General features: G+C 37.5%; 1 protein-coding gene across 4 annotated transcripts in view; it reads left to right on the top strand.

Moving 5' to 3' along the window:
• Positions 1 to 438: 438 nt before the first annotated feature.
• LOC106052545 (solute carrier family 15 member 4-like) overlaps positions 439 to 20,452 on the top strand; it is a 39,272-nt gene continuing 19,258 nt past the window's right edge. The window contains exons 1-2 of one of the 4 annotated variants that reach the window (XM_056021790.1): positions 439 to 513; positions 8,774 to 8,860. In XM_056021790.1, the coding sequence (XP_055877765.1) occupies positions 8,784 to 8,860 (77 nt within the window). In that variant the 5' untranslated portion in view covers positions 439 to 513; positions 8,774 to 8,783. Of the gene's footprint in view, positions 514 to 552; positions 724 to 8,772; positions 8,861 to 15,646; positions 15,848 to 19,885; positions 20,241 to 20,452 lie in introns of those variants that run through there. The other 3 variants (XM_056021791.1, XM_056021789.1, XM_056021788.1) reach the window with 3 other exon arrangements.

Below are 20,452 nucleotides of genomic sequence, written 5' to 3'. Positions count from 1 at the left end.
TTATTAAATTTTGTTTTTGTATTTGAAGATTATGGTTCAGTGTTTTATGTATGATTGCTACTTTACTTTTGAGCCTTCTGTCCTGAAGGCTTTCTAAATATAGTGATTTTACTAAAGGTGTTACTCTTACTGACTTTACACACTCTCTCGCACATTCAACGAAGACTTAATCACTCAGTTCACAACATTTGCAACACTTTGCATTCATAACAAGGGCATATAACAATCATACCAAAATATCAAACAAACATTCATTCCCGCCTTACCTCCCCCTGACACTAATAAATAAATATGTATATGCATAATTTTATTACAAGACATTATTATGCAAATACTTGTAAGCTTTTCCAAAAAAGCTTTCATGGACTCCTCCCGGAACAGCTTAGATTGGCCTACTTTAAGCCGAAAGCTCAACTGCAATAGATAGTTGAACTATTTGAAAACACTTTACTTCAGCCTATATCACCGAAAACTTTGACCTAACTACCAATTTTTTTTTTTAAAACCTGAACTGTAAGTATCTCTAGTTACGTTGTCTCAAAGTTTAGGCTCTAGACGTACTGGGTTCAAATTTGTGTCGTCGCTGGGCACTGAAGGAGTGGATTTTCTGGACCGATGTTTCCGAGAGTTCTAGATTTTTACAACTTTCACCATTGGAGTTATAGTGTATTTCTGGCTTCTGTTTTCTTGGTGTTAAGATATTTGCGTAATTAAAAAAAAAAGGTCTGTAACAATTTTTTTTTTTTTTTTAAACCTGATCGCTTAATGTTTTGTCTAAAGAACGAGAAATTACAGGCATAATTAATTTTGTTTAAATTAAATTTGATTAAATTTGCATTACTATTTAGAATCTTCTGATTAAGAGCCACCCAAGCTATTTTCTATCATTTCAAAGGTACTTTACCATAAATTTAACAACAATACTTTGTTTATAATTGAGATACATTAAAAGTTATATCATGAGGCATATGTAACCCCATATTAAATACAATTAATTGTGCAAAATTGCAACTTGATTTGAGATCGGGTGTGGGAGAATGAACATGTACAAACCTTTTATCAGACAGACAGAGTCAGTTGATATAAGCTTTGTAATAATAACCAATAAAAAAGTAATGCGCAACAAACATTATCAATTTAATCCAGTCATATCCATTCCTTTGTTCTTTTTCGGCATGGGGGGGGGGGGGCAAATACATTTTAAATCGCATGTCCATGGCAGCATAGCCACATAGAATCAAACAGAAAAAATTGTCTGCCGCGCTTCACGGTGCATTGTGGGAGGAAGAATCAATGGGCCGGAAAGATCCACGTCACGGGATGGATACGATCCTCGGGCCGTAGTTTGGTCATCACTCATATGTTGAATTTTAAAGCGTGATTAACGCCGATAACAGAATATCGCTTTGACTTAAGACCAGTGTTTGTAAACACACACACAAAAAAATTAATTCTTGGTGTTCTATAATTAGTAAGAGGGGCAGGAACTACTCCAAGAACAGATGAATGCCTGGTCGTGTGGTAGGTGCAATGTTTCGGTGTAGATAGTGCTGGGTGTCAGATGCTGTAGTACTGACTGGATCTACTGTCTGTCGTCTATTTCATTACCCGTTAGTACTCCGACTTCCCATTCTTAGATGACGTCTTATCTTATATAATACAGACGTTACTTCAAAAAAAGAAGATGATTACGTCGACACCAAGCACTATTATTTGTTGTGGAAGACAATACATGAATCAATAGAAAAAAATCAACCAATTATATAAATAATCAGTGGCATCAATTAGCTTTGTTTAATATAGAAAAAGGTGATAAATCGTTCAGCATTAAGAAATGGCAGTAATTGTGGGTTATTCCCCTTATATAATTTTTTTTTTAAAAGTATTCGTTTTTTTAAATCTTGCTTGTTTGTTATCTCTGATTCAAGACATTGACCTCCTCACATCGATTTGTTCGATTTGAGCTCGATCTATGGTATTGTTGTTTCATTCAGAGACACTGCGTAGTTGTTAGTATGTAGTGATAAGAGACTTTTAAGGTCAACATGAAACTGAGAACTGAATTTCTTTACGTACACTGTGCGTCCTTTTATCTTCTTGAGTGTCTTTGACTTTATCTGGAACAGAGTGCATGCTATGTCTCGCCCCTTGTACACCTGTGATACCCTAACTACGGCCCGCGAACCATGTTTGGCCTTCACCCGATGCTATCCGGCCCTTTCGAAATTAATGCCCACAGTATAAGATGACGACGTCTAGGTTCAGTTCGCTTCAGTGGCGTAGCAAGGTACCCGTGGGCCCGGGTTGAAGAATGTGTTGATGGGCCACTTCCATTCATTCATCCTCCCCCGTATGACAAATATTTTGGTGACAAAAAGTTTCCAGTAGTTTGTAAGTATCGGTACATTTACTAAAAGACATACCAATGCAAATTCATGAGCACAGCTGACAGTATCATTGAAGGCCCAGTTTAAGTAGGCCTACTGTTGAGTACAGTGAACATAATGCGCAAGAGACTGCTTTTGTTGAAACAATACCTGAAGGCTATTGTACTGTCCACTCATATTGAAAAACCACCATTGCCTTGGCATTGTAAGTTATTTAAAGAAAGTTGGTGATATTTTATTACGTACAGTATTTGTTCAGTCAATCCTACAGACTTCCGGTTCTCACAACTATGAAAACCTACAAATGACAAATTTCTTTTTGGGTAGTTCGTCACCGGAGTTCATAAACCTAATGTCGTTGTGGTGTCCAGATGACACCATCGTTAAACCGTGGTCCACATAAACAATTGACCTTTACATCATCTGCCCTATAGATTGCAAGGTCTAAGAGGGGAACACTATTTACATTATCTGTGGGGGCCGTGACGCGTATTCAAGGAATCGACGTTGTCCTCAGAGTCAGAAAGTCTTCGCCAATCTGTTTGACAAGCATTCAAAGAACTCAATATTCAAAATGTCATCAAGAGAATTTAAAAAAAAAAATTGGGGGGTTTGGGGGGGGGGTAGCGTGGCCCAAACTAAAGATAAGCCATGTCAAAATATGAAAAAGTGTTATTCATTTTTTTAATAATTACTTCAAGCTTTTACTTGTTGCTTCAGACATGCTACTATAGCATGCATAAAATTCTAATTCCTTTTGTGGGCATATAGAAAAGGGGGTGGGGGAAAAGAGTGTACATAGACAATCCGCACGTATTTTTTTAGCACAAAGCGTATCGAGAAGTCCGTACGACAGTCTTACGCGGATGTCGCACATTTTCATGCCGCATGGCAACGTTACATCGACAAATCGCATAGTCCACGTTATAACGCTACGTTCCATTGACATGTTTAATTGTCACGATACACTGAAAGATGTTTGACTAGAATAGTGCCGGATTTTAGTAAGTGGATGCTCTGTAGATTGCCTGGGGAGGAAGTTAATACTGTCTAGTTTGTTAGGCTAGTACAAAGAAATGACCATACCTAACAAACTGGACAGTATTGACTTCCTCCCCCGCAAAGATCAATCTACAATCTTCCAACTATGGACAGGACAAACACCTCTGTTAAATTACAATCTCAATAAAATAAATCCCACACAACTACCCCTTTATAGACACTGCGTCCACCTTTATGAAACCGTAAACCATATCCTCTTTGAATGCCTCTTCCTAGTCCACCTTAGGCAGACCCTACTTCCACTACAGCCCAACATAGTCAACACCCTGTACGGCAGTGCTGAACAACTGAAGAGAACAGCACACTATTTTTCCTTGGCACAGTCTGCAAAAGAGCTCACAGCTCAGCAGCAATAAAGCTGGCTAGAAAAAGAAGAAGAAATGCCCTAAGAATGCTCATGAAGGCTTCTACCCTCCTTAATCTTCAAAATACATGTATTTATTAGTATACATTCAATCTACTTCAGAAGCAAGAAGTAAAGAATCTTGTCAACGTAAAATCTCATTTTCTTTATTATTTTATATTCCATTTGAATACTTTGTTAATTTTTTTTTTATTTTAAAAGCTCCCTTTGAGTGTGAGCCCTGGACATCTTCACGGGTTTACACTTTCACAAAGCCGGCCCTGGATTAGATCGAGTAGCTTATACACAATATAATCACTTCAATACTTAAGTAAACATTAAATTATCTTGAGAGCATAGTGTAGCGTGCTATCCCCCCCCCCCCCAAATTAAAACTACTGGTTAAAAGCTACTTGATAGTATAAACATTTATCACTACGCCCTGATAAGCTGACCTATCTGTTGTTGTTGTTGCTAGTGGTGTCTGCAAATGGAAAGGGGAGAGCTCGACGTAAGTGTGTGTATTTGTCCTTGAACTACAGGTCATGAACTTATGTCAGAGTTATTAGGGCACCACTTATACTCTTGTCTCTTATCATCTTATAAATTACAGACGTTCCTATGAAAAAAAAAGGAGATAAATACATCTTAAACGTATGTCTGAGCTACTCAAGTCTCAACACGGATCCGCTCCTTAATGTAATCAACGTATAGTCTCTTTCGTATTGGTGGCTCTCTTTGGCCTGTTTCTGTCCCGCGTAGGAAACTTATTAAATGCTGTTTTGTTTTGTCACGTGTCCATGTTTTGTAACAAAGCATTGACAAATTATTTAGCCGATCTGACCTATTGGCTGTCTATATTCTATCTGTCTCATGCCTCTCTTATGCAGTTGTGTGGAAGCGTGGTCGAGAGGCTAAGTACGTTTGAACTTGGCTTGGCTACCTATGATGGGGGCTCGAGGTTCGACACCCGACTCAAGCAAAGTTTGTGTTTACTGAGCGCCTAAAGCCAGCACGGAAAACCTTCTCCCAGTTACCCTCTCCTCCCCACTGGTTCACAAATGAGATTGGACCAAAAGTGCTCTTATCATGATATAAGCATGAAAAAGTAGCGCTATAAAAAAGCTATAATTATTATTATTATACTTGGTGCAGATAATCTTAATTATCCTTTTACGATACAATTTATTTTTCTCATGGTCCAGTCTGCCTCTGCGGACCATTTGTCTCAATTCTAAAGATAATATAAAAAAAACAACAACAACATGGGACATCTCATGTCCCTTTGGGGTGCGATGACCGCCAGCAAGCTTCTTCCAGGCGTCTTTGTTTTGGGCGAGTCTGTCCAACTGTCCCCACGTCCTTAACATCTGCTTGGCTTTTGCTTTGAAATCTCGATGCCATGTTGTTTTATTGGCTGTCCCTTCTTCCCTTTAAGTAGTTCAAATAAGAGCTTCAGATTTTGGAGGCAAGCTTGTAAAATGTTTGTAAAAATGTTTGTAAAATGTTTGACATGTTTCGGGTGTTCCTTCAGAGTTGAAGATAGTTTACTTCCTAGTCCAAACCTCCCGCAGGACGACGGGGGATGGGAGCGGGCAGGGTTTGAACCCTCGACCGTCGATAAATCTGAACGACAGTCCAGCGCGCAAACCGCACGACCAGGCAGCCATCCTGAGTCCTATCCATCGCTAGAGATGAGTAGCTGTGGCAAAGGAGAAAGCAGCCGCCTGTTGACAAAAAAAGACAAGGACTATGCTCAACATAATTGTTTAAATTTGGCCAAAAAATCAAGAACAATTTTCAATGAACTTTCACCCCAACCACTCTTAAAACTCCTTGACCCTTGACATAATGTATTCGTTTCTAGACTTAAGTTTTTTTGTTTTTTTTTGTTTTTTGTCTTCGGAGGGATGATGAGTAAGTCGATCTTATCTTGACTTAATGTCAGAAGTTATCGGCCTTGTTTTTCTTTGCATGGTAGTCTAAACTCCCTACATTCAACATTTCTGTATTTAAATTTCAGGCTCGAAAAAAATTGTGAATATTTTTTTTTATCAACACACATAAATGGGAAAAAAAAATGAATAAAGAGGTGGGGTTGCGGGGACGTTTGAGGTTAAAAAGGCCCGGTATTGACTGTCAGGTTCAACAGGTAACTCGATATGACACTACATTTTTTTTAAATCAAACATTAAGTGCAAACATGTCTCCGGAAATTGTAGCCACAAGAATAATCTACCACAAGACGTCATTAATTGAAGCCATGAACCAAAATGTATAACAAATAATGGGTCCGTTTTGTTTGGTAAAATGTTTTACATGTTTCAGATGTTCCTTCAGAGTTGAAGATTAATACTTCCTAGTGCAAACCTCACACAGGACGACGGGGGATGGGAGCGGGCAGGGTTTGAACCCGGGACCATCGATAAATCTGAACGACAGTCCAGCGCACAAACCACATGAACAGGCAGCCATCCATCTTTAGCTTTCTCATTATACAAAATTGCTTCAATTGTTGAAAAATATAAAGGCTCTATCGCGAGGTCCTCAGGGCTTGCAGAGAGCTTCCTTCAGGGAACAGTACCAGGAAGAAGATGAAGACAACGAAAGAGATGAGAAGACAAAATCAAAGAATAGACGTGTCATTGAAAGCGATAATAATCTTGGCAATAGACAGAAAGGAATAGAGAGAGGTGGTTAACCGATCACGGGTGGTGCCCCAATGGTACAAAAGACATGAATCCAAAATTGAAAGAGCACAAGATCCATTTTTTCCCACTCTGTGTTCCGCGGAAACCTAGTGTTCCACGACGCCGGAACAGGTTGTAAAATGTTTTACATATTTCGGATGTTCCTTCAGAGTTAAAGATAGTTTACTTCCTAGTCCAAACCTCCCGCAGGACGACGGGGGATGGGAGCGGGCAGGGTTTGAACCCGGAACCATCGATAAATCCAAACGACAGTCCAGCGCGCAAACCACACGACCAGGCAGCCATCCGAGGTATAGGTATTCTATAAACGACTGGGATCATCATATGCAGGCCTCCACTAAACAAGAAAAACACACACACACAAAATAGTTGTTAAGAAAACAAAGCTTATATTAAGTCTAAATGTATCAATTAGTTCGGATCAGCCATGTAATTGTATGTATGATTGACTTCTAACATAATAAATCTCTGTGCTTTTAGGAATATTTTACCAGTGGTTATTGTTTAGCTTTTAACTCTCTCAATGCGCTGTCATTCTATCACTGGTCTGGACCAGTTGGGAAAGGGGGAGGGAAGAAAGGGGTCCTCAAGGGGAATAATTCAACTCATAGCACCACATCTGTCCAGTGTGACTTCTTTCCCTTGTTCAAGATACCAAACAAAATAATTAGTTACCAATAGTTAATAAACTAATTGGTTAATTTTTTTATTGATTTTTGTGATGTCAGGTAAAAGAAATAATTGTGCGAAATTTCAGCTTAATCCGAGATTGGGTATGGGAGAAATAACGTGTACAAACTTTTTACTAGTCAGACAGAATGAGTTTATATTTGATATATATCCTTTGTAAAAATAAGCAAAGTGTTCACTAAATACTCAGAATAAGCGATGTGTTTCGTTATAGAAAAAGGCTGGGGAACCCTGATATAAAGTATTGTTAAGACACTATGGCCTCATGTGAATATAAACAAATAATAAGATGTGAGTGTATATGTAAGCATGAATCGACATCGCACATGAGACTTTGGTGTTACGGATTAAGAGAAAATATCATTAGGCAGTTTCATTCAGGAAACAAAGTTCTTCCACTATATTTTTGTTTTTTAAAGCCTCCAGATATTGATTATGTAATATTTTAATTACATTAATATCATGGAATGTAGTAACGGACTATCTACGAAGAGATAATATTTTCAGATAAACTCATCGCTGTCTCCAACCAGTAGACTGTTGGTGCAATAGCTGGCTGGTTGGATAACGCAATCATATTCATAACTGTAGTGACGATGTCCAGATCTAGAACAAACTGTCCTAGATCTAGAGGTGACAAACTTAGAGCGTGTAGTGGACACACCTAGATCTAGATGTGACCAACAAAGAGTGTGTACTGGGCACATCCAGAAGAAGGTGGCCAGCTTAAAAAATGGCAAAGATACATTTTGGAATAATTTGATGCAATTGTGGCTGAAAACAGAAAAAAGATTTGCACATTAAAAATTAATAAAGGGGGTGCAATGTCCTAAACAGGAGCTTGGGGATAAATATTAATCTATTGAAGGGTACTTTTAATTAAAAGATTTGAGAAACACTGGATGGTTATATGAGACTTGTTACCTTAAAGATTTCTTGATACTACAAATGTGAAACTACCTAAGATAACTGTAGTCGGTAAAATCTGAAGTCATGTTACTTTCACATGTACCCTCTCTCTCTCTCTCTCTCTCTCTCTCTCTCTCTCTCTCTCTCTCTCATTCATTCTGACTCTTTCATTTAATTCCCCTATCTCTTCCCTATCTCTCCCTCTCTCTCTCTCTCTCTCTCTCTCTCTTTCTCTCTCTCTCTCTCCGTGATTCACTTTCTATCATTTTCATTTCCTTTCACCCATCTCACCTCTTTCTCTCTCTCACCTCTTTCTCTCTCATTTATTCATTCTATCCTACTCTCTGTCTCTTTCATTTTCTCCCGCCCTCTCCTTCCACTCTCTCTCTCTCTCTCGCTAACTTTCTATCTGTCTCGGTTTTTCTCTCTCTCTCTCTGACGCTACCTACAATTGATAAGTACCTCAACCTACTATTTAGTTATGACAAATCACTTTTTAGTTAATAGGGAGTCTCTAAACGTATTAGACAACAAAAGTAGTTCGAGTTTTATCACTTGACTTTAGAGTCTTTTTTCTTTGACTAGAAATACAACAATCATTTATAATTGACAATAAATGGACATTGCTTAATAGTGTTGAAATACAACTGTTGTCTTTGTGTTGTCTGTAGATTGGTCACAATGCCCAAGTCCTTCAAAGTGAAAACACTGGACGAGATGAAGGGTGAGGAAGGTGGACAGGGAGCGTCACTCACCAGGTAACGTTGAAGTACACGTGTTTAACTGGGTGATGTTGTGATGTACACCTGTTTAACTGTGTGATGTTGTGATGTACACGTGTTTAACTGGGTGATGTTTTGATGTACACGTGTTTAACTGGGTGATGTTGTGATGTACACGTGTTTAACTGGGTAATGTTGTGATGTACACATGTTTAACTGGGTGATGTTGGGATGTACACGTGTTTATCTGGGTGATGTTGTGATGTACACGTGTTTAACTGGGTAATGTTGTGATGTACACATGTTTAACTGGGTGATGTTGGGATGTACACGTGTTTATCTGGGTGATGTTGTGATGTACACGTGTTTAACTGGGTGATGTTGTGATGTACACCTGTTTAACTGGGTGATGTTGTGATGTACACGTGTTTAACTGGTTGATGTTGTGATGTACACCTGTTTAACTGGGTGATGTTGTGATGTACACCTGTTTAACTGCGTGATGTTGTGATGTACACCTGTTAACTGGGTGATGTTGTGATGTACACCTGTTAACTGGGCGATGTTGTGATGTACACGTGTTTAACTCGGTAATGTTGTGATGTACACCTGTTTAACTGGGTGATGTTATGATGTACACTTGTTAACTGGATGATGTTGTGATGGACACGTGCTAATTGGGTGATGTTGTGATGTACACATGTAAACACAATCAACGCGTCTTTATGGAAACTGGCATCTCTTGAAGTACAAACACATTCAACGCGTCTTTCTTTGTTTAATCTACAATTTATTTGTTTTGGAGATTCTTGTAGTTTTGGCTGTGTAGGTTCCTACCGCCCCTAGGATTATGGGACATGCGGATATTGTCACTGATGGTACGCTAAGTCTATTGAACTCTATTTCCTTGACTGTTGGTGCAATAGATATTTATTTATATGACATGACGTCAGCAAAAATTTTATGATAGATGAGATAACATTAGATGAAGAGATTGGATTATCTGAACAAATAAAAAGTTGGATGGTTGGACAAAAAAACATTTAAAATTTCCTTTAAAGAATCCCTAGTAACTAAAAAGTGATTTGTCATAAATATAGATAGTAGATTGAGGTACTTATCAACTGGAGGTAGTGTCAGAGAGAGAGAAACCGAGACAGATAGAAAGTTAACGAGAGAGATAAAGAGAGAGAGAGAGTGGAAGGAGAGGGAGGGAGAGAATGAAAGAGACAGAGAGTAGGATAGAATGAATAAATGAGAGAGAAAGAGGTGAGAGGGGGGAAAGGAAATGAAAATGATAGAAAGTGAATCACGGAGGGAGAGAGAGAGAGAATGAGAGAGAGAGAGAGAGAGGGAGAGATAGGGAAGAGATAGGGAAGAAAATGAAAGAGTCAGAATGAATGAGAGAGAGAGAGAATGAGAGAAAGAGAGAATGCGAGAGAGAGAGAGAATGAGAGAGAGAGAGAGATGGTACGTGTGAAAATAACATGACTTCAGACTTTACAGACAACAGTTATCTTGAGTAGTTTCGATTCGTTGAATTATAAAATAGTTTGTGTGCTTTTATCTTATCTTATCTTATGTAATACAGACGTGACTTCAAAACAAAAAGATGATTTTATGTGTGCTTGTGTTTGAGTTCTTGTGTGTGTGTTTGTGTGCCTCTATGTGTGTTTCCATGTGTGAACGTGTTTTAGTGTGTGTGTTTGTATCCTTGCGTCTGTGTGTATTTCTATGCGTCTGAATTTATTTGTGCATGGGTGTATTATATGATGGTGCTTTGCATCCTGCTGTCTGCCCGTGTGGTATGCGTTCTGTGTCAGGCGGGTTTCTGTTACATATGGACCTCATTCACCAAACGAAAACAAACAACATTTAGTCATGTGATCATATTGATAAAACAACAGAAAAAAAAAACTGTCACGTGACAGCCACTATGTATTAAAATTAGATCGTAATTTGTATAGAAGATCTAGAGAACCACGTGGCAAAATATTGTTTGTTTACGATTGGTGAATGAGGTCCATTGAATGAGGTTGCTTGTAAGAGTACCCCATTTTACATAATAATGGAGATTGATTCTAAAAGAGCACCCCAATTAACATAACAAAATTATGATCAACTCCATTGATTCTAAAAGAGCACCCCAATTAACATAACAAAATTATGATCAATTAATTTACCTATTAGCGGGTGTAGCTAAAAGGAATCGATTAGAATTATAGCTAGATTTAGGTATTTTAGATCAACATCAGTGTGTGCTGGCACGTTCGTCCAGTGGTACATTGGTCCCTACTTCTAATTCCTAGGTTATTAAATATATTAAATATAAATAAATTAAATATATTAATATTTACAATTAAACTAATGTATGCAAAACAAGAGCTTAAAGTCGCAGGTAAAAATATATACAAAGTTTATTTGCATGAATAAAATTAATGTGTAAATAAATAGCCATCAACTCACAGGGCTTCAACACAAAATAAAAAAAAGTTACACATTCAAAAATATTATGTTATAACTAAATATACAATCTATTGTCAAATCTGGAAAATGACACTTCAGTGTAAACAATTATGAAGGTCACATGCCTCAGGTCAACACATGACCACTCTGGGGTCACAGGTTTCAGGCTGACACAGCCACTTTAAACCAAAAAAAAAAAAAGGTCATGATGAACTATAAGCTTCAGGGAAACTTATGAGGCTATAAGCTTCATAGAATCCCACTTATAGACACCCGTTTTTGGTAAAGCCTATCTGATGATTCAATACAGGTTGAATCCCTCAGAGACAAGGCTAGAAAAAATATGTCACGTTTGGGAGTACTCCAGGATGCAGAACATCAGGGTAAAATATACTGCCTGGAAATCATTTGAGGCTATATCTACTAATTAATACATTATATAAAATACAAAAATGACCAAAGATATACTAAGCCCAAAGATATCCAGAGCAGGGCACACCTCTCCCGAGTACCCAAGACACACGACCAATAATTAACAAAAAAATATTTACAGTTCAAAACACAGGTCCAGTGGTCAAGCTGGTAACTCAGGAGCAAGAGGCAACTAAACAGTCTACAATAGCGGTTCTCAACCTTTTAAGCTCGGCGACCCCTTTTTACAATCACCTACTCTGCCGCGACCCCTCCCCCCCCCCAACACACACATACAGAAATAATAGAAGAATAGACAATAACAATCAATATTTTCGATGGTCTTAAGTGACCCCTGGCAAATCGTCAATCGACCCCCAAGGGGGTCGCGAGCCACAGGTTGAGAACCCCTGGTCTACAAGTTCTTATAAAAACCTCTAAAGAGGAATCACTCCTGTCATCAAAATTAACTAAAAAAAAATAGTTATTTCCCCATTATGTCACAGTTTCCAACTTGTTGATCTACGGTTAGATAGATATAAGTTAATTGAATTCCCGGGTTCACCCCCCCCCCCAACCTCAACAGTATAAACCATAACGAAGAGTAACTAATAGTATTTAAACCTAAGGCTTGCTAAACATCGACTAAATGTCATTTAACGGAACAACAATTGTCAACACGAACAATATTTAGTAATAACCGGAAGTTAACTTACATTAGTTAACAACAAAAGTGGGCGTTAATACGTTCATAAGTTACATGGATGGATGAAGTATCCGTTTGGGACCCCTGAACTCAAGAAAACATCAAGAAACTGGAACAGACACAAAATAGAGCAGTGAGATTCATGACAAACGAATATTCACATTTGACTAGAGTAACACCTTTAGTAAAATCACTAAATTTAGAAAGCCTTCAGAAGAGAAGACTCTAATGTAAAGTAGCAATCATACATAAAACACTGAACCATAATCTTCAAATACAAGACAAAATTAAATAAAATACTCTGAAAGACACAAAGATAAAGGCACATTTCTCGTCCCATATGCTAGGACAAATTTGTACAAATACTACTTCTTCCCTAGTGCTATTAGAGCATGGAATGGGTTGCCTGAGCTAGCCAGGAAAACCAGTGACTTGGCAGAGTTTAAGTCATTGGTTAATATGCATGACTGAATGCATGACGCGTAGGACGTAATCATCTTCTTTTTTGAAGTAACGTCTGTATTATATAAGATAAGAAGATAAGATAAGATTATGACATGACTGATGAGTATTTACCACAATAATAAGAAGTCACAATGTCAAATACAAGTGAAGCAAGTCATTCAGCCGAAATAAATCACACCTCAAAAAAATGCAACAGTTCGAATGGACCTCATTCACCAATCGTAAGCAAACAACATTTAGCCACGTGATAATATTGATAAAATAACGAGACAAAAACGTATCACGTGACAACCTTAGTGTATTACGTAATTTGTCTAGAAGAGATAGAGAATCACGTGGCTAAATGGTGTTTGTTTACGATTGGTGAATGAGGTCCATTGGCCTCACCACGACTGCCACAAGCCAATGCCGAGGGTGATAGTCAAGTAACGCATCCCACAGATCAAGCCTGACCCTCAATACTGCTGTCCGATGGAAGTTTGGACTAGAATGCAATGCTCTTCAAGTTTTAAGCAACACCAGAAAAGGCATAAACTTTTGAAACGAACAAAACAAACCCGTTTCTAAGCAACAGCGAAAACAAAACAAAAAAACGTGAATTTATTAGAAGGTCGAAAGCGTTTTATTAGTATACGTATTAGATTGTTATGTTACATTAAAACTAAACACAACACAACACACATTGAAAATCCCTTCCTACCATGCAACATACAGCCCGACTCGTGCACGCAAAGCTTAAGGATAATAGTGGTATAATAATAATAGTAATTATTTTGTAATCAATCACGTAATTATTTTTTGTAATTTATTGGGACTAACAATGATAAGTCTGCGAGAAACTTTAACAAAACTTAAATCAACTCACTCTGTCTGTCTGTCTGTCTGTCTAGCCGACACCCAATCTCGAATCAAGAAGACATTTTGCACAATTATTTCTTTTTTCCTGACAAACACAAGAATCAAGAATAAATACAAAAAAAATCAACCAATTAGTTAATTAACTATTAGTAATAAATTACTTTATTTCGTAAGGGAAAGAAATAGTACTTGACTGAAGTGGTGGTATAAGCTGAATTAGTCCCTTTTGTATGAGGCTGCCATCTCAAACATGAAATAAAAACAGTAGATAACTATACAATCTTACAATATTCATACACTCTTCACTAGCTGAGTGGTTACCGCGTTGGTTTGAGAAGCCCCACAAGCTTGAATTCAGGTCGTTCCCTTTTATTGTTTCTTTTCTTTTTTTCTAAATGCTTTTTTATTGGTAGTCTAGATGTATTACAGATTTAATTGCGTGACTGATCAAAACTAATAGAAACAAATACGTTTAATATAATATAAGATAAGATAAGATAACTTTATTGATCCAAACAAATGGAAATTTATTTTGACTACAACTGACAACCTCAGCGGAACTACTGTACAATAACAATATAGATGCACAATATACATACGAACGACATTCACACACGAAGAAAACACATAGACACTCATAACCAGCGCTTTACAAATAGACTTCTAAGTACTTCTCGATGATGACAGAATGTTAATTTTTAATGTTGGTCATCCCGGGTCTATTATTACTGAATGTTTGTTTTATTTTCTTCTTTGATATAATTATGTTTTTCACAGAACTGGATGTACGCTTTTCTTTAAAAAAATATATATATTTTCCCCTCAGTGCGCTAAGGCCCAATCACTTTGTGGTGGACCAATTGTTCGGGGGGGGGGGGTATTGTTTGGTAGAAGTTGTCCAATCTAACTTTTTAAAAACAATTTAAAAACAAAAAACTCAACTTGAATTCTAATTCGAGGATGCAAGCACCCATGATGAAAGACTAACGCATTGGCCGCTGAGCTACAAAAAAAAAAAAAAAAAGGTGCTTTTCATGATAGAACAGCGGTTCTCAACCTTTTATGCTCGGCGACCCCTTTTTACAATCCACCACTCTGCCGCGACCCCCCCCCCCACACACACACACATACAGCAATAGATGCATAGACAATAACAATCCATTTTTTCGATGGTCTTTGGCGACCCCTGGCAAATGGTCCTTTGACCCCCAAGGGGTTCGTGAACCACAGGCTGAGAACCCCTGTAATAGAAGGTTTTTATAGTTATCCATTCTTAGTTTCAAACTTTTAGAAGACGACCTGAATGTCTAAACAAGGCTTATCTCCCTTTAGCTGGTACTTTCTCTAAAGAAACAAAAATTGCGACTAATTGATAAAATAATTTTTTTTTGTTTTTTTTTTTGTTATTCATGTGCTGTTTGGGACAAGAAAATTTTTTTGTGTAAAGTTTCAACTTTATGCCAGAGTGAGAAATGGTAGAATTAATGTGTACAAAATGTGTACCAGACGGAAAGACTGTTAGTGGGTATAAACTTTGTAACAAAAAAACAACAAAAAAAAATAAAAACAACAATCTTGTATTTCGTACATAGTCATACAAATATAAAAAACAAATACCACTAAGAACAAATACGTTTTTTTTTTGTACAATATCTCTTTTCAACTCATAACTTCATAGAACCTGGTTGGACACGGATCTCGAAAACAGCTTAAACGATTTATCTAGAAATTTGACTGTTGGTGTATATGTTCTAATATTATGCACATTTCCATGAAAGCATTTCAAACAAAAAGAAAGGTACAAACGAGAAAGGGGCGAGCTGTGATTATTTTCGTCTGGGGCGACACGACACATTTCAAACATTACAAAATAAAAGAGGAAAACAACACAGGGTTTATCTCCCTTCCTCTACCGAAAACTCCAAGCACGTGCTACTAGTGTGCTGTGTCTCGCGCTGGTCTCGTGAGCCGTTACTTCGATCAATACACAGCGGCTATCACACATCCGGGAACCGGACCATTTCTGGTGCGTCGGGGGCGTGGACCTGATTTCACAGATCATTGTCATATTTGCGATTTCTTTATAGTCCGTGTGTTGCCAGTGTGTATAGCGCTATGTAATAAATCTATTCAATCTTAAAAAATAAGTTTAATTTAGCTTTAAAACTATATAACTAGTTTAAAGTTGCAGCTTTCAAACCATAGTAACCTGTGTATATGTTAAAGAATATATTATTAAGGCTAGATTTTTATTCCGTATGTTTCATAGTAATGTTGAAGTATGACGTCAGGACACTCTTTTTAAAAAAAATCAATAATAGTTTTCAAGGGAGACAATTCTAACCACAAATTTGACGTCAGCTGTGTTCAATAATTTATGTTTTCCTTTTTGGGAGATTGTCACAACAATATCTAACAGATGGACATGGAAATTCCAAATATTGGATCACCACGTTGCGAATTTCTACATTGATATTCTTTCAAATAGTGTTTAAAAGGATATTCTACATTTTCTTCTAAAAAAAAAAGATAAAACTGTTTTATAAATGTAATATATTCTGATGTAGATGCTAGAGATAGTATATTGCAGACATAAATGTATACATGACTATCGGAATTTTTCGCGAAAGGAATTTTTATGTTGTCATTTTTTTGAGTCCATTGCATATAGTGTATTATTTGTGACAAAGGCAATGCTTTGAAGAAATTATATTATCATGGCTGCTTGGTCGCAGCTAATGTGGATTGTCGTCTGGTAGGGTCTATAGCCCCTGCACGCTGCTATCTTCCGTCGCCCTTCAGGAGGTTTGAAGTAGGATTTGATTTAATCAGAAACATGTAAAATTTAAACACATAAGTTTATAATTGTAAACAAATTTTAAGTGCACATTTCTTCTACTCGTGATATTGTACAAATTCTCCTTCTTCCCTAGTGCTATTAGAGCATGGAATGGGTTGCCTGAGCTAGCCAGGAAAACCAGTGACTTGGCAGAGTTTAAGTCATTGGTTAATATGCATGACTAAATGCATGACGCGTAGGACGTAATCATCTTCTTTTTTTGAAGTAACGTCTGTATTATATAAGATAAGTCGTGTTTGGTTTGTCATATTGTACTGCAATGATAAGCTTTTATTCTTGGTGTTCGATCTTGAAATGTTATAGTTAAATAGCTTTTATATAGCGCAACTTTCATGGTTATAGCATGCTCAGAGCGCTAAGGTCCAATCTCTTTTGTGGACCAGTGGGGGGAGGGGGTATCTGGGAGAAGGTTTTCCGTGCTGCCGTTAGGCGCTCAGCAAACATATCTCTGCTCGAGGTGGGTTTTGAACTGGAGCTACCTTATATGCTGGAAAGCCCAAGCCCAATCGGCTCTACCCTTCAGTCACACATTATTGTGATCATCCTAACCTGGATTTTGTTGTGACATAAATTGAATAAATCCTCAGATATTATTTACGTTGTGATAAGGCCTCGGCTTATGTTTACGTGATAGTCTAGTGATAGTCTACTGATAGTCTAGTGCGACTTATAAACACATTAAGTCGTATACAATAGGTTTAATCTCTCATTAGTATTCCTTTGTAGGTGTGTTTGTTAAAGATAAAGATAGTTTCGTTTAAGATTCATGTCTGCAATCTTTCCATTTCTCGTAAATAGCTTGCCTCTACATCGCTTATTATATACTTGACTTCTATATCTCTATAGCTCTTTAGAGAGATCTACTATATCAACAGTGGTCCACCGTAAGCTAATGTTTTGTGTTATTTTTCAATGGCTATAATCCGATGCGTAAATTCAGCACACTGTGTTCCGTTCAGGTCACCGGCTTTCTCTGTGTGTGTGTGTTTGTTGTGTGTTACAGCGTGGAATCAACATCGGGAAAATCCGATTCTTTTTTTTTTTCTTTTAGTAGCCTCTTAGTTTATATAGGTCACATTTTTATGCCGCAAGTTGTGATTCGTGTTGGTGTGTTCTTTTCTTGTTTGGTACACTTACACACTCACTGCAGTGGAAATGTAGACCGATTCCCACATTCTGGAATGAATTTGTTCCTGAATGGATATTTCAGGCGAGTTCCAAGATTAGGATCTACTCAGTTTGACATGTGTTGTTTAGAAGAGGCTTGTCTTTATTTGGTTTTGTTCTCTTTAAAAGACCTGTTTCACATTTTATTAGTATAGTCTCTTGTCTTGTCACATGACCTATATTTTACTTTCAACGGTATGTGCATGCATAAGATCTAGATGTCGACTTTATTATAAGTTCGCCGTTGTCTCCGATGTATGAAAAGTAGTACTGTGAAGTTATTGTTATTGTTTTTACTAACTTGCAGTTGTCCATATGTTGGCCATTTGACGGACGTTTACTTACTGCTTGGACTTATCTTCTTCCCTAATGCCGTTAGATAATGAAATGGGTTGCCTAAATCCGCCAGGATAACTAACGACTTAGCATGGTTTAAGTAATGGACCACATTCACCAATCGTAAACAAACAACATTTAGCCACGTGGTGCTCTATCTCTTCTATATAATTTACGATCTAATGTTTAATTCATGATGGTTGTCACCTGACAGTTTTTTTTCGTTGTTTTATCAATAAGATCACGTGACTAAATGTTGTTTGTTTACGATTGGTGAATGAGGTCCATTGATTAACATGCATGACTAGATTGACACATGTTATGGCTAGGACGTAATTATCTTCTTTTTTTTTTTTTAAGTAACGTCTGTAAAACATAAGATACGAAAATAAGACGAATCACAGACGCTCATTAAGGAGACAATTACGTACTACGCGTATATAGCTGGGCGGTTAAGAGCTTGACTTCCTTACCGTGGGTCCCGGGTTCGAATCCTGGTGAAGACTGAGATTTTTAATTTTGCGATCTTTTGGCGACTCTGAGTCAACCCAGCTGACATTAGTTGGGGGAAAGTAAAGGCGGTTAGCCACATGACACCCTCGTTTACCGTTGGCCACAGAAACAGATGACCAAAACGTGCCTGATCCTTTCTGTCTAGAGGCCAGAAATTCGTCCCTCCTGTTTGGGCGATCGAGAACCTTCCAGACTTCCCGTCATGTGCTACGATTGTCCCGTATCACTTGGACTTGATCCATTCACAAATCCTAACTTTTGCACTGTCGTATGTTTGTGGCTCCTCTGGTGGGTCCAGAAGCGTTCCTAGCTTCGCCAAACTGTCTGCCTTCTAGTTTCCTTTGATTCCACATTGCAAAGGAATCCATGGCATCATCTTGGACCAGATATTTCGTAGTCTGGGCATAACCGTGTCCCTAATTGTTACTTTACATTAATTGTTACTTTACATCAGTGATGCCCAAAATACGGCCCGCGGGCCACATCCGGCCCACGAGGTGTTTCCATCCGGCCCGCAGATATGTCGGCACAAATTGTAGAAAATCACCCTACAAAAAGAAAAAAAGGTTGAAAAATGTATATTTTCCTTCGTTAGGGCTTCAATCTTTCTCTAACGGATTGGTACCATGACCTTTAACATTTGTGCATTTATAAAATGGGACCCTGAATGTGGAATCTACCAGAAGTGAACGGATTTTTACTTTTTGTAGAAAATGATAATAAACCAACATATTTGATTTGAAAAGAAAGTGTGGCTGTTTTAAAAGCAAACAATATATAAACAGATTATTAACATAAAAATATGACGGCATTCTTGATACGTTCAACTACGCCTAGAGATTGGAAGATAGATGGGAATATTCACCAAAAAGAGACAAGAAAATGAGTCAGTGGTGAAGCTAGATACAATATTGCTCACATTTTAAGTAGAGAAATGAAGCTTTTCTCTGAAGCTTATTTGAAGGTTAACTTCAAATATCCCATTAATTAAGTACTAGATTCACAGGCTTCTATTACAAATAGTTTTAGGTAAATTTCATTTTTGTACTTTTTCGTTCATGTGGCCCGAGACACGAGTGTCGGAAATTAAAATTGGCCCGCAGGTCGAATTAGGTTGGGCATCACTGCTTTACATTAATGGTTTCTTACATTAAATGTTTCATTGGAAGGAACTGATGACGCAATATTCATTCGTTTTGTCCTATTCTAATGTCGTGTATTTCAAGTCAAAGCTTTATCTCTATCATGCTCTATTCTAACATTGTGTCATATGACATAGATAGCTGTCTTGTTCACGTGCCACGTTGGCCCAAGGCCAAACTTGACATAATTCACCAAACGAAGAATTAGGAAATAATTATTAGGCATACAGTGTTAAAAATTCAGCAGACTATTTGTTTCATTTTCTTTCGATGTGTAGGCTACTCTCTTCTGACATAAGAAAATTGCCATATAATGGTCTTCTTTGTTCAAACAAGTAACATGGACTATTTGTGATTTGTAAAACATTCAGAAAAAAGGTAATACCCATTCGTACAAATCGCCATGTCCAGGACGCAAAGTGATAGTGACACTGACCGTCTTTTAGTGACGGAAAGAGATGGTCAATCAGATGGTCAAAACAATCGCCGTGGGTAAGTTAGCAACTAGATCTGTATTATATTTAATTTGGTCATTATTTGCTTGAATTATTGTATTGAAAGATTTTTTATGAAAACAGTTCATGCATCTATTTATACTATCTTAATCGTGGACCTTGACCTTGAGACACGATACAAAATGTTTGAAAATTGCCAACTAAAAGTATAGAAACAATACAAAGTTGTGATATTATTATTGCCTCGTT

The sequence above is a fragment of the Biomphalaria glabrata genome, chromosome 2, assembly GCF_947242115.1.
Source record: "Biomphalaria glabrata chromosome 2, xgBioGlab47.1, whole genome shotgun sequence".
In the NCBI taxonomy this organism is placed as follows: domain Eukaryota; kingdom Metazoa; phylum Mollusca; class Gastropoda; family Planorbidae; genus Biomphalaria; species Biomphalaria glabrata.
Note: the sequence above shows the minus strand (reverse complement) of the source record. Positions and strands in the feature narration are given on the sequence as shown.